This window comes from Astatotilapia calliptera, chromosome 6 (genome assembly GCF_900246225.1).
Source record: "Astatotilapia calliptera chromosome 6, fAstCal1.2, whole genome shotgun sequence".
In the NCBI taxonomy this organism is placed as follows: Eukaryota; Metazoa; Chordata; class Actinopteri; order Cichliformes; family Cichlidae; genus Astatotilapia; species Astatotilapia calliptera.
In genome coordinates this window covers 19373818-19388520 of record NC_039307.1, presented here as the reverse complement: position 1 = coordinate 19388520, position 14703 = coordinate 19373818, and the positions used below count along the sequence as shown (strand labels likewise).

Below are 14703 nucleotides of genomic sequence, written 5' to 3'. Positions count from 1 at the left end.
CTGTCACAACTGTTTTGCCACTGATGCTTCACAATTAATCATCAATAAATCAAGAATGTAAATAAAACAGAAGAAGGGATGATTCAGTTTCTAGCTTATGTATGACCTTACATTTCATTTGCGCGATTTTTTAATTTCAGAAAGGTTTTGCAGACACGCCAAAAATACTCGTGCATCCAAATGCTGTTAATATTTACAACGTTACATTTATTAATGTTGTTATTTTTGTTTGCCAGTGGCTTGCGTGAGGATGCAGGCAAAGGGGCGGGACTGAGCGCACAGCCGGGGGTAGGTGCGGTAGTGCGGCGTACGATGCGTGCAGAAAGACAACACTTACAGCACAGGACACACAGGAGATAACCGACATACACACAAAATGCTGCGTCCACGAGCTGTAACAAGCCGCTGGATGTGAAGAAAATAAAGGACCGGCTGACGATAACGCCTCCAGATTGAGTACGCTCTAGCAGGCTGCGTTTCTGCCGCAGAAATCATTCCACTAAAGCTCTTGTCGATGCGCTTTAGCTCTGCATGAGTCCCTTCGTTTGGTTTGCAGGTTCAGAACAAAACCGGGCGGTGCTGACTGTGTGTGGTATATACAGTTTGTGAGTGCACCTTATCCGCGTCTCCGCACAGTCCTTGGCACCTCCTTCAGGATGGCGTTAACGATCTGCACGAGATTCACTGACGAATATCAGCTGTTCGAGGAGCTGGGGAAGTAAGGAAACGCGTTCTTCTTCCTTTTTGTTTCAATCATCTGGCATCATCCCGTTTGAAATGTCAGCTTGTTATGTAATAGGCCGCCTTGGTTTAGGGACGCGGATTTCAGGCTGAGTGTGTTTTTGTGAGTGTGCTTGTGCGCGCTGCTGATAAGTGCGGCGATGAAGCCTGATGCAGAGGGGTAAAACACTCTGATGTATATCATGCAGGCCTGTGCGATGGGATCCTATTTGTTTTAATCCAACATCTGAAGCCCTGCTTACGTTTTGTGCTTACGAAAGAAGACGCGTATGGAGCGTGTCGTCATCTGCCTCTATCCTGTGCAGTCTTTGATGCCTCGACCTTAGAGGTTCCACAGCAGGGCGAGGACCTTTTTTTTTCTTTGAAAAGCGAAACCAGGGAAAGATGCATTACTGTGGGTGAAAGCCTGAGATTTGCTAAAACACCCCTCCCTTTCTGCCTCGACCCCCCCATTCCAAAGCCCTCCTCCTCCTCCTCCTCTTCCCTCGTGACAGAAATACACACTCAGTAATGCGACAGCAGACCATGTAGGCGAGATGGAGATGACACACTCCACAGCCAAGCAACCGAACCGTGATCACTCTTAGACCCAGGCAGGGAATTCCTCACCATTGAGAGAGAGCGAGAGGTGTGAAAGAAAGATCCACGTACCTGCATACCTGTGCACACATATGTATATGTTTTTAAGGTGGCTGGCTTGGTTTATATGAAAATATATGTGTGTGTATGTTTGTGGTCATGCAGCTGACTGACCTGCAGTCTGGTCGGCACCCAGTAGTCAGTGTACACAGTTCAAGATGTCTGAAACCAGCGTTGAATTTTACTGACAGCAAAAACTGTATAAGAATGTCCTCCCAGTAGCTCTCACCGAGTATTTTTACTGGAAGAGTTGATCACTGAAAGGAAACCTGGATTTCAAGTCTCCACCGAAGCCACAGCTCCCTTCAATTATGATCCTCTGCAGTATTCATCTTACACCATCTGGCATTAATAATGCACCCGTATTGCTTTCATATTACCATTTAACTCACTGATACTTTAAGCACAGTTTCACCCACACAGGCATTAGACATCTCTCTACTGTCTGTTTACAATACAATGATAGCGTTCCATTAGACAAGTTAGTAAAGGGAATATGGCAAAAAAAACCCACAACAACTCAGATTTGGCTGTTAAAGGACCACACGTGCCTGTCACAGTTTATCTATTGGACTGCATAAAAAAAAAAAGTATGTATATCCCCTTCCTGTTCAAGCATCTTTTGCTGTGTAAGCCATCACAGAAAGGATTTAAGTTTGCTTTAATGTCTGTTAGTTTTAAGCTGCATATAAAGTATAACAGTCTGTTATTTTACACCCATGAATTGGATTTACATCGATTTTCAGGTAAAGAAAAAAAAAATTTAATATAAAAAATGGTGACGTCATTTGCAAAAAAGTGCGTTGTGATTGGGATGATTGGAATGATACATATAAACATTTCAGTTCAATAACAAAAATACATTTTAAATCAAAAGCACTGTCCTGTCATTGATGGTAGAAGTCTTATATCCGTTTACTATCTTCTGTGAACTTCAGTGACATAGAAACTCCTATCTGAGCATTTCTTCACCAAGACAATTTTCATCTTTGTTAAGCATTTTTACATAGTTACCAGAGGTGGGACCAAGTCATTGTTTTGCAAGTCTCAAGTAAGTCTCAAGTCTTTATCCTCAAGTCTCAAGTCAAGTCTCAAGTAATGTCAGGCAAGTCAGAGTCGAGTCTCAAGTCACTGGTGTAAAAGTCCGAGTCAAGTCACAAGTCTGAAACTTTGAATTTCAAGTCCTTTCGAGTCTTTAAAAAAAACAAACGAAAAAATAATGTTGCAGTTATATGCTAAATGTAAATATTAGACCATGTAATTTTAAAATCTGTGTTTTTCTCAACACATACAAAATAGTGAACTTAGAAAATATACACAAATTGTGAAATTGCACCTCTATAAAATGCAGCTCAATTAAACCTAGCTCCAAGAATAATTTTCACCGACAGTTCTGAGATAAGCTGCATGTTATTCTTGGATGCGGTTGTAGGACCAGCTTTAAAATCGCATGACAAAAATATCATACACATTAAAAAAAACTGTATCACCAACGTAGCCTGGACAACATTTGCTAGTTAGATGAAGTCAGCTATCTCATCTTAGCATATTTATATGCATATTTATAATTATACGCTTCTTGGAGTGAGTGCACACACTCATGAAGTTTAGTAACTTCCGGTCACTGCAACAAGCCCAGGTACAGTTTACCGACGGATGGGTGCAGGACCTTGAAATGCACCGTGTAGAACGAAAGACCATCGTACGTATCATAAGTTTACCAGTCTCACAAATCGTCGTCATAAATACACATTCCTTAACCGTTTATTAATAGGACCTTTGAGCTCAACGGTAATTAATTAGTAGTGGAAATAATTTCTGGTAGCATCACAGAAATGTAGCAGTGACAATAATACTGTATGCTGTAATCGTACTGGGCAATTAGTGATACAAAAAACCTGTTTTATCCTGTGAATAAAAGTATGTGTTTTTGTCAATGTACCATAATAACAGAAGCGAAACGCAATATTGTGTCAGGATAATTTACTATTTATGCACAATAAATAAAGGAGCATAGCGCGACAATTTCTGTTCAGCGCCAGACTTGCTTGTAACCTATATCACCAATTATGTTAAGAAAAATGACGCATTAACTACAACAGCAGACTGACCTTTGTGTAAATGCTTGGAGCAGACTAACCTGTGAGCTGGAGTGTTCTAGGACGTTATATTTGATCTTTGAATGGCTGCAATCCAGTGGCCTCTTTGTTACTTCGGAAACATGGCTCGAACAATTTCTCTTCAACGACGTAATCCGATAACAACCGATCTCTTTACCCGTCGGCTTCCCGTGGCTGTCATGCGACCGGCTATTGCAGTTAATAATACAACGGCTTCTTGACATTTTTGTGTTTCTTTTTATCGCTGTGTGATAGAGGTCTGCATTCCCGCGGCTGTCCCGCGGGAGCCGCGGGACCCGACCAGATTTCTTGCGGCGCGGGAATAAATTTCCAAATAAAATGCGGTAGCGGTCGGTAACTCTGGTGTAATTTGAACGGGAGCGGGCGGTCTGAAAATATAGCGTGCCCGACATTTTTTCGGAACAGCATATCTGTGATTTCCTCATTCTAATTGAGCACTGGTACAGCCAGTGCTCACGCCTGTTACATGCACTGAGCGCATGGATCAGTGCTTTTTGCAGTAGGCCACAATGCTGTATTCGTTTTTATTTATTTTATTTTTGCAACACGTTTTCCATGTTAAAAGATAAATGTTGCATGTTGACAGATAAATGCATCTTGTTTAAGAAAAATAAATACAATCATTGCACAACCTGCAGTTTTATCTGTTATCTCTATTTTTTGGTGGTACCCCATTTAAATGTGAGATTTTGGAAACCAGATCTAAATTTAGCGGGAACGGTCGGGTCGGGTAGAAAATTATTCTAAGCGGGCAGCGGGTGAACAAAGACTGAATATACAGCGGGAGCGGTCGGGTGCGGTACAAAACCTTGCGGGAGCGGGCGGGAGCGGGACTAAAAAAACATTCCCGTGCAGACCTCTACTGTGTGACTGATTTTAATTGAAAGCCTGCGTGCGCTAGTACCGCTTGCCACGAGTTCCCAGAATCCTTTGCGGTTCTACCCGTGAATGACGTCACATTTTCAATCTCCATATAATATGCATGTTAAATTTTATATTTGGGGTAAAATATCAAGTCTTTTCAAGTAAACCGGTTCAAGTCCAATTCAAGTCCCAAGTCATTGGTGTAAAAGTCCAAGTCAAGTCACAAGTCTTAGAACATTTTTTCAAGTCAAGTCTAAAGTCATAAAATTAATGACTCGAGTCTGACTCGAGTCCAAGTCATGTGACTCGAGTCCACACCTCTGATAGTTACACAATAAGATGGTCCATACCAGAGACCAACAGTATATTACATTTATATTTGGAACTATATATTTTGAAGAACCCAAAATATCATGGGAAAGTGTTCAGTGTTTAACCCAGAACCGCATTTCTGCTATTGCCTTTTATTTTCTCTGAATTTAGTAACTGCAGGCAGTTTCACTCTGCAGCTACTGTATATTTTGTCCCGCAGGACTGTATAGATGCACTTGACATATGCGTGCAATAGTGCCACGCGACTTAACCATACTGGACAGTCAACTAAAATTCTTATGTAACATGTCATGCTATGATCATTTCCTTCAACAAATCCCTATAAATTAGAGGTAAGCTTTAGTGGCAGGCTGCGCTCTCAAGAGGATGTTAGATAACATGTTTATGGTACACATCACTATATACTCAACAGCCAGTCATTAAACACACCAAAGACAAGAGTCAGCTCTTTCTTGTAAAACTGATTTCATCAAATCACATGATGTACAATTAGCACTAAATTAAGTGAAAGGCCAGAGTTCTTTTGAGATAATGGCTATTCTCAGCATCATCTTGGCAATACTTACTTACTTCTTACTGACTCTTACTGACGTCTCTGATGTTATATGGAATTAGACAGGAGGTTTAGTACGAAGGAGAACATTTTATTGTTAAGAAAAAGCATAGATAGACAGAGAAAAAGCTTGAGTAGCAAAGCCGCAGGCATGGCTGCAGTGCTGAGCAGATCTGAGGCAGGTGGACCACTCCTTGGCTGCATTTACAGATGAGAGATGCAGCACTCTGCTCCTCTCCTTCAAATATAGCTGACCTAGTTTTTTGATCTTCATACATGTGCCTGAAACTCCAGAGCAGCACGTGACTGAAACAAAAGAAGGCTAGTTGGCATGTCTGCAGGTGCTAACGGGTGTGACGGTTTAGGGAACGTGTACTGCAGGTGTGGTGTGTGAGAGTGAGTTACTGCTGCACCTAGACTTAGTACTACTAACTAATTTACATTGAAATTTCACTATTGTTTAATTAACTTAACTATAACGTCAGCTGGATTTTTAATAAAGCAAGATTATTTTAGTCAGATATATTTGCAGCCTTTTTCAGGGTATCTGGCTGACATTCATAGGCTCACTCAAGCTAGTCTTTTAAAATTAAGCTCAATTTTTCTGAACTTGTTTTGTTGTATGTTGACTGGTATGGATTATATCTCTTATTTTTACCTGTTGAGAATAAAAACCCTAAGTATTTTTGTGTGCATGTCCATTTTAGGGGCGCCTTCTCTGTGGTCAGGAGGTGCGTAAAGATCTCATCTGGTCAGGAGTATGCTGCCAAAATCATCAACACTAAGAAGCTATCTGCCAGAGGTAGGAACCACAAACATTTTCAAGCACATACAACAACACAAGCTGAAACATTCCCTGAGTGTTACTGACCTATGAGCTGAGCATTGCTCACTCTGAAACAGGCTTTAGGACACATGTTTGTGTGCATCTGATTAAACTCAGTGAGTGACTGACAGACAGTCACACAGAAGGGAAGAGACTCATCTGCATTTTGGATAGTTATGTTTTCTATGTTTGTAGAAAAAAACAACTGAATACGTGTCAAGTGATGTGTCATGCTGTAATTGTTCTGTTGCACTTTTTGTGATGTACAGTTCTCCCTCCTTTTATGGCTTTCATATTTGTCCTCTAGTTTCTATGCAAATGTTTGTCCCATACAACCTTGTGTGTACGTATGTGCGTCCGTGTGAGTGTGTTCCTTATTGATTCAGGGCTCTGGCTGGTCTTGTTGTCCCAGGGGCAGATCTCTTGTGAAGCCGACCCAGTTCTTTCATATCCATCACTGTAATTGTAGCTGCTGGCCTGGTTGCCTCAGGCTTGGGATGCAAACATACACGCTCACAAACGTATGCATGCGCAGCCACATATGTGACCCAGGAGCCATTAAGAGTCTATCTGTGATTACTATCCAGTGATGTGTTGTGCTTTTACAGTTCCATTTCTTCAGCCAATAGATTTTGTTGCAGTGTGCTTGTTTGTGATAATCAGTGACTGCTGTCTACTACAGAAAATGTCAGATTTATGTATATGTGAACCATTCTTTCCAAACTACAATTTAGTTTGCAATAATTTACTTGAAATTAAACTGACTGGAGTGCACATGTTATATTTGTGTACATTTTGACTGTGATGAATCAAATGTGTGGTCTGTTGCTTAGGACCACCCCTAAGTAAATCAGAAGAGGCACTAAGTTTTGATTGGTTGTTGAAGGATAAAAGCAACTCACTGGAAGTAAACTGCTTGTTGGACACACTTTGGAGCTGACAGCTAGTTACTTTCAGACTTTCCAGATACGGTTGCCTAGGTGCCCCAATGATGTATTTACTGTCATGTGATATGCCAATCAGTGATATCCTGCACTCTCATTGGGGGCTGCCTCAAATTTAAGATAGATGTATCTTGGTGTCTACCCATAACACATATAAACCTGTGTAAACAGTTTTCTGATTTAACCTCTGTAAACACTTTTGTAAATCTTGGTCATACTGTGTTTCAAAATGCAGGATTATCTGTAGTATGGTCACTGGCAGATGACTTATGTAGTAAGTCCCGCTCTTGCTTGTTACATCTAGTTTTCTTAAGCTAAGATGGTGACAGTGAAAACACTCATCTCAAGATTTCAAAACGGGACTAAAGAAACCAGTGGACCAGTGACACCATGGTAACTTTCATTCTGTCTGTGTCACCATATCCATATCACTTACTAAGCAAGCAAGGGAAGTAGCAGTTGTCTAATGAAATCTTAAAAAGGACATGTTTATATATTTATTTTGAGTTCTTCTTTATTTTCATGCCCATTTGCATCTGTCCTCTCTATTACTGCCATCTTGTGGCCACAGTTTGCTATTGTCTCTGGAAGCAGGATTAAGCCCACTTCACTACAATGCTACTAAAATCTGTACAGGGCCAGTGTTTTGAAGACATGGTCTTGTTCTGTTAACAATAGCCTGAGATCGTCAGTTAAGGGCCCAGCAGCTTTTTCTGGTTGCTTGCGCCTACAGAATCAGAACAAGTACAAGTTTTCCTTACATAACCACCTTTGCAAACATGCAAGGTGTAAGGAGTTATAGTGTAGTGTGAAAAAAGTTTTTCATAACTTCTTTTGCAGAAAGCCTTGATAATGGACAGAGGACATCAGCTGTTGCCATCTCTGGTTTAATAAAACAAGTTTAACAAATTAAGAACCCAGCAGCTCTTTCAGAATAACATGTATGTGAACTCACAGGGTTGACAGAATAAACTTTAATCAGCTGTTTTGCATTTTTAATTAATATTTTGAATCCCTCAGTAGATATTGACGGTTTACCATGTCAGACAGTGCAGACAGCTGTCATTTAAAAAATAAATATATATTTGATATACTGTGTTCCTGAGCTCATTAAAAAACGTTTATTTGAAGATTTGTGGTCCTTATTCACAACCACACTACAAAAATGTGATTTTATATACTATGAATCATTACATTAGATTAAATAGAGAATGAAGTATTGAAAATGAGCTGAGACTTAACCATCTGCAAAAATAATATTGTTCCATAAAACGCGATGGGGAACAATTTCTGGGGAATATGCGCTTTTTCTTTTGGTTGTTTGTTGATTGTATGACAATAATTGTGTTTTATGTCTCGTGAGGTGTTTAGTGTTTGCTACTACCTTTTACTAAAGGAATAGTTCTATAACATTTGCCCGCAAGTCAAACCACTTGTCATCGTTAGCTAATAGTAAATACTTTGATGATGACTACAGAAGTTATATTTTACACTTCTTCGACCAGGAAGGCGTACGGAAAGGTGCAGGATGTTGTTGGTTTACATAAAGGCAGGTAGCAGACAGGCAACACAAAACAGTATTGACACATAATTTTTAATGACAGTTTTGCTGCCATATCATGCTGTCAATATATAACATTTAAAATTGGTGCCTACTGTTATTAGATAGTAATTTCAAAGGAAATCCAAGAATTGTATCATTTCCAGATGACATGCAAACACTACTTCTCTTCACATTCAGTGACTTAAAACCATACCAGTTTGTATCTCATACATGATGTAAGACTGTCATATTGTAATATCACTGCTAGAGCAACCCCATGCATTTGCATTCCCTAGTGCGCACAAGAATGAGACAACCCCGGGCATGTCTGAGAGCAAGATGCCCTCTGATGATGCTATACTACCTAAAAACCGACCAACCAAAAAAAAAGTAAAAGAAAAAAACACTAGCACCTGGTGTTGTGTAACTCAACTGTAAGCAAATGACATGGATGATACAGCAGAGGATTGGGAGAATGTCATGTGGTCAGATGAAACCAAAGTAGAACTTTTTGGTATAAACTCAACTCGTCGTGTTTGGAGGAAGAAGAATACTGAGTTGCATCCCAAGAACACCATACCTACTGTGAAGCATGGGGGTGGAAACATCATGCTATGGGGCTGTTTTTCTGCCAAGGGGACAGGACGACTGATCCGTGTTAAGGACAGAATGAATGGGGCCATGTATCGTGAGATTTTGAGCCAAAACCTCCTTCCATCAGTGAGAACTTTGAAGATGAAACGAGGCTGGGTCTTCCAACATGACAATGATCCAAAACACACCGCCCGGGCAACAAAGGAGTGGCTCCGTAAGAAGCATTTGAAAGTCCTGGAGTGGCCTAGCCAGTCTCCAGACCTCAACCCCATAGAAAATCTGTGGCGGGAGTTGAAAGTCCGTGTTGCTCGGTGACAGCCCCAAAACATCACTGCTCTCGAGAAGATCTGCATGGAGGAATGGGCCAAAATACCAGCTACTGTGTGTGCAAACCTGGTAAAGACCTATAGTAAACGTTTGACCTCTGTTATTGCCAACAAAGGTTATGTTACAAAGTATTGAGTTGTATTTTTGTTATTGACCAAATACTTATTTTCCACCCTGATTTACGATAAATTCTTTACAAATCCTACCATGTGGATTCATGGATTTTTTTTTTCACATTCTGTCTCTCACAGTTGAAGTGTACCTCTGGTGCAAATTACTGACCTCTGTCATCATTTTAGGTGGGGGAACTTGCACAATCGGTGGCTGACTAAATACTTTTTTGCCCCACTGTATATTATATGTTACACAGTGCACATTAAATGTTTAGTGTTATACTCAGTTATTTCTCAGTTCTTAAAGTCTTAAATTAAAATGCTCATCGAATTCTTACCCAAAATGTAATATTTAAATGTGTGAGTACTGACTGAATAGTAACTAAGAAGGTTAGTATGTGCTCTATCTGTCAATCCATCTATCTATTGCAGCATATCTCTATCTTCTCCTCCATATCCTAACAGTCTTTTGCACGTTGCTGAGTGTAGTGTTTGTAATAGACACCTTGGGAGACGGATCAGTGTCTTGACACTTGCGTGGACAGATTTTCCAAAAATACTGCAAAGAATTATCTCACCACTTGTGCATGTGGGTCTCGAAGTGCATACGTACTTGCCCTTCCTCTTTCTTATGTGTGTTCATATAGAGGTTTATATACTCTGCATGCTGGCGTGTCAAATATGGACTTACCCTCTTTCCGCGATAAGCCCTAGAATTGCAACTCTGATTCCCTTTTCTCTGGCAGGATCATGACCTTCCCCCTACTCCTCTCTTCTGTTCTCTGTGTTTGTGTATGCAAGTGCATGCGTGTGTGTGTGATTATATATAATTGAAAGGGGTTTAGGATAGGATTGGTGTCTGGAATGCAGGCAGATCAAGGCACTGCGTGTGTGTTTGCTGCTTCTAGTTAAGTAGGCACACAAGTGGTGGGCCTATTGAACCAGCCAGATTCCTAAAATCTGCAGTCCTGATTATGCAGCATTTGATTTAGAGCAGCAGATGAGTTAGTGAATAAGAGTGGAGAAACAGAATGGAAGAAAAGGAAAGGAAGCAGAGGGAGAGAGACAGAAAATCAGAGTGAGATAGAGAAGATGGTCAGTCAGTATTTAAGTGTGTGTTTGTGCATTCTGTATTTCTCATAGCTAAAAGCTTGCCTAGTTGTGTTGGTTTGTACTTTTAATTTTTAAAAGATGTGCTCTTGGGTTGTCGATACTGATATCCAAGTAAATACTTAATATTCAATGCCAGTTTTGATATCAGAGGAAAAATGACAAAAAAAATTAAACTAAAAGTTGGTTAAAAAATATATAGATTAGCATAATACAAACAAACAAATTTAAGATTCTTTTAGGTAGTGCAAAAAACCCCAAAGTATTGTCATTGCTGATCAAACAGAGTTGGAAAGGTAGACTGCCTTTGTTTCTACTTGGTGCAGACTTTTCTCACCTTCGTTCTGGTACTTTCAGAGAAACATGACAGTTTTTAGACAAAAGAGAATGTGATCCTGTTAAATTACCAGGAGCCTGTATTAAGGCTACATACTGGCAGGATTGATAATCTTTGATGCCTATTTCTCCATGTTAATGTTATTAATTTATTATTAGTCATAGCAATTAGCCGCTGCCTTAATCATAACTTAACAGACAGCTAATGGTGCTATCAATTAACTGCTAATAGTTAAATTGCAAACATTAAATGTTATGATACTCAATTATCATATTCTTGTTTTAAAACAATAAATTATATATTACAAAATAAGTCCATACTTCCCAGTTGATATATTTTGTTATGTATCTATAACCATTTGCACACTGCCTTGGTCACTGACAATGTCTGTCATGTGACACTGTTTGTGAACGACTGTACTAAATAGTAACGTTATACTATTATTGGTTGTGATTACATACTATTTTTTCAGACATACAATCTCACAAAACGTGTTCTTTAAATGTGCACAGCATGGTGATTTCAAAAGAAGTGTTACTGTAGCCAGTACAAAAATGCTATGTTGCAGAGTCTGTCGTCTGCATTGCATTTTGAAAAGTGTAACCACCCCTGAGATTACTTTTGTCTCCTTGCTGACACCACCATCATTGTACTTGAAAATGTTGTAGGAGTGACATCACACTGTCTCGCTGTCTTTCTTCCTCTAACTCAGATGTTTTGAAATTTGAAACCAATTGATTTAGTGAGAATTGGTACTCATTAATACCAATGCAATTGGTTGGTATCTTTAAAAAATACAGAATTTGGCACTCAAGCTAATCAGGGGTTGTGTGCTTTCAGCTTTGTTGATATAGAAATTTTAGAAAATTTTTAAGTATTGATTGATACCCCAGTATACTCATTGCATTGTTTTGAGCATGGCATGGTGATAAGGAGATGGGCTGTGAATCTGGAAATCATTTCCAGCAAATTAGAGATGGTGGTTTATCTTCTTCTATCTTCTTTCACCTGGCACATGTTTGACGAAAGTCTGTACTATATGTGAGGAGATGACAATAAAGAGACAGCTGAGCCATTTGACAAAAATAATCATAATAATAAAAAAAAGAAATTAATCAATAGGTCTGTAGGACTAAAAACAGAGAGAAAGGGGAGAGGACTGTGGTTAAGATACACAGATATGCATGCAGGAGAGAAGGAAAGGAAGGAGGGATCAGTCAGAAGAAGGGGATCACATGACTCACTGGGTACTCAAAGGCTAAAAATATATTGCTTGTGCTCTCACACCCTGACATACACTCAGTATTGAAAATATTATTTTTTTCTGTTTTTTGTGAGTGTTTAGTAGGGGTGCAACGATACACAAAATTCACGGTTCGGTTCGGTTCGATACTTTGGTGTCACGGTTCGATATTTTTTCGATACAAAAAAAATGTTCATGCCTTTTTAATTTGTCATTTATTAAAATTATAAATATATATTTTAACTCAAAAGTACAGTTTTTAAATTTAACCCTAACGCTTGTGCGTGTTTTTTATTTTGACAGCGAATGCGCACCTGTGGACCACTTATGTGCAGCCCTGGTTATTTAGCTCGTCATATTGCAGCCACAGAAATTCTTTTGTCCATGAAACCATAAAGCTGCACTTTCTTTTTGCCTTATAGTCTGATTTGTCATAACTTCTCCGTTTTGTGGTAAGCTTTTCTTTGGCTGTCACTTCTTCACCCTGACCTGTCTTGTTTGGCTCAGCAGAACTGAAATGCTTTTACACACTCACTCACATAAGCTCAGCGATTCTCTGCACGATCAACCTCTCACATGTTTAAGCTGCGGGAGATTTCACTTGTCATGTTTGCGTAGTAAGCTAACGATTAATAAGACGATGTCAGAGGAATTGGTGCGCAAATTATCATCACTCACAGATCAGTGCTGTCGCTCTCTATACACAGTTCGCGCGATTGCAAAGTGAAAGCAAAAAAACAAGCGCAAATTCAAACGCGATTTCAATATGTCACATATTGACAGTGGCTCACCGATGCCAATGACATAATTACCCAGCTACATTTCTGAAAGAATGCAAAAGCATTGACATATATTTTTCCTTCCTACAATAGCCCGACGGGCAGGGTAGCCCGACTGAAAAAATCGCTAGCCCCAGGACGTCAGGCTAGCGATATTGCAAGCCCTGTATCTGATTGAGGAATCACTCATCTTTGGAAAAGAGAGTTTATTACAGAGAAATGTCTCTTTCCAAAATAAAAGCTATACTATCCGCTTCTTCTGGGCTATATTCTCAGCAGCATAAGGAGAATCATGTGCTAACAGCTGTCTAAATGACTCGGCTAAAGTTAGTAGCATGCTTGTTGTTTTTGTCTTTGCACTAGGATGATGTCAGCGTAAATGTGCAGTCATATTCGTTGTGTTCCCACTAGTGCTTTCAGGTTAATCTCGTTGAAATGACCTTAACACCACAACACGGCAAATCTCCGTTAACGAGCTACCGCCGATCGCCCCTTGCATGGGGCTAGACGGCCAACACGTTAACGAGCTAACTGCGCTAACACACTAGTTCCCACCCATGTAATTGAGCATTGCATGGCACATCCAACATACTGTTTTACTTTAGTCCATGACTCGCTTACCTTCAGGGTCATACATCACATGAAAACCAAAATAATTCCAAACGCCAGATCTGAATGAGGGTGGGGGAGGTGCCCTGCGCGCTTCCTTCTGACGATGCTGTCTGTGTGGAGCACTCAGTGGATCTGCGCTCGACAGTGCAGCCTAGGCGGAGTAGTCGAACGCAGATTCACTGAGCGCTCCACACAGACAGCATCGTCAGAAGGAAAGTTGATAAAATAAATTACAAATGTTGTATTGTTCGATACATATGCGTACCGAACCGAAAGCACTGTATCGAACGGTTCAATATCGATACGAATATCGTTGCACCCCTAGTGTTTAGCTGTTTGGCAAATTAACAAAGCACTGGACAGCAAATGTGTGTTTGTAGATCCCACTTTAAGTCTTAGTTTTAAAAATATTTTTTCCTGTATAATAATGCATCAAGTTATCAAATTAATTTGATGCATTATGCCAAATTTCTTACAGAGCCGTCTGCCACATACTGTATCATGGACCTTATTATTCAAATGTGTCCTACCACTATGAATAGACATTAGACTGATGGCAGTCATCAGCACAGAGTCTGCTCTAGATTTGCAGATGTGAAACGTGAACCAACTTTGTCCATTAAATTCAATGTATGCATTCAGTGAAAGTGAAAAATAAGTGATGCAGCTCTCACTCTTTTAAAATCACAAAATTTTGACTTAAGGTTAAAAAAATGTTCAGTACAATGTGTGCAACAAAGCAAGGGTATTCTTAGTTACAGATTAGATTACATTTGAATGCATCGCCTACCTCCCTCCTTTTCTCTGTGCTTTTATATGTTAATTTTTTTTCTTACTTTCTCAGAGTCTTAGAATATTTAGTCTGAACTCCTGCTGCAGGTAAACTGTGTACGGTTCATATTGTTACTGTCCTACTTCCTACAAAGAGCTGTTGTGTGACACTGAACATATTTATGACCATTTAGTCATCGGCCATGTACCAAATGATTTCAACATTGACAAAT

At 39.7% G+C, this 14703-nt stretch overlaps 1 protein-coding gene across 11 annotated transcripts in view; it reads left to right on the top strand.

The window, feature by feature from the left end:
- Positions 1-231: 231 nt before the first annotated feature.
- camk2d2 (calcium/calmodulin-dependent protein kinase (CaM kinase) II delta 2) overlaps positions 232-14703 on the top strand; it is a 50248-nt gene continuing 35776 nt past the window's right edge. For 5 of the 11 annotated variants that reach the window (XM_026170893.1, XM_026170894.1, XM_026170895.1 and 2 more), the window contains exons 1-2: positions 235-718; positions 5979-6073. In XM_026170893.1, coding sequence (XP_026026678.1) covers positions 657-718; positions 5979-6073 — 157 coding nt within the window. In that variant the 5' untranslated portion in view covers positions 235-656. Of the gene's footprint in view, positions 719-5978; positions 6074-14703 lie in introns of all 11 variants that reach the window. The other 6 variants (XM_026170887.1, XM_026170888.1, XM_026170886.1 and 3 more) reach the window with 3 other exon arrangements.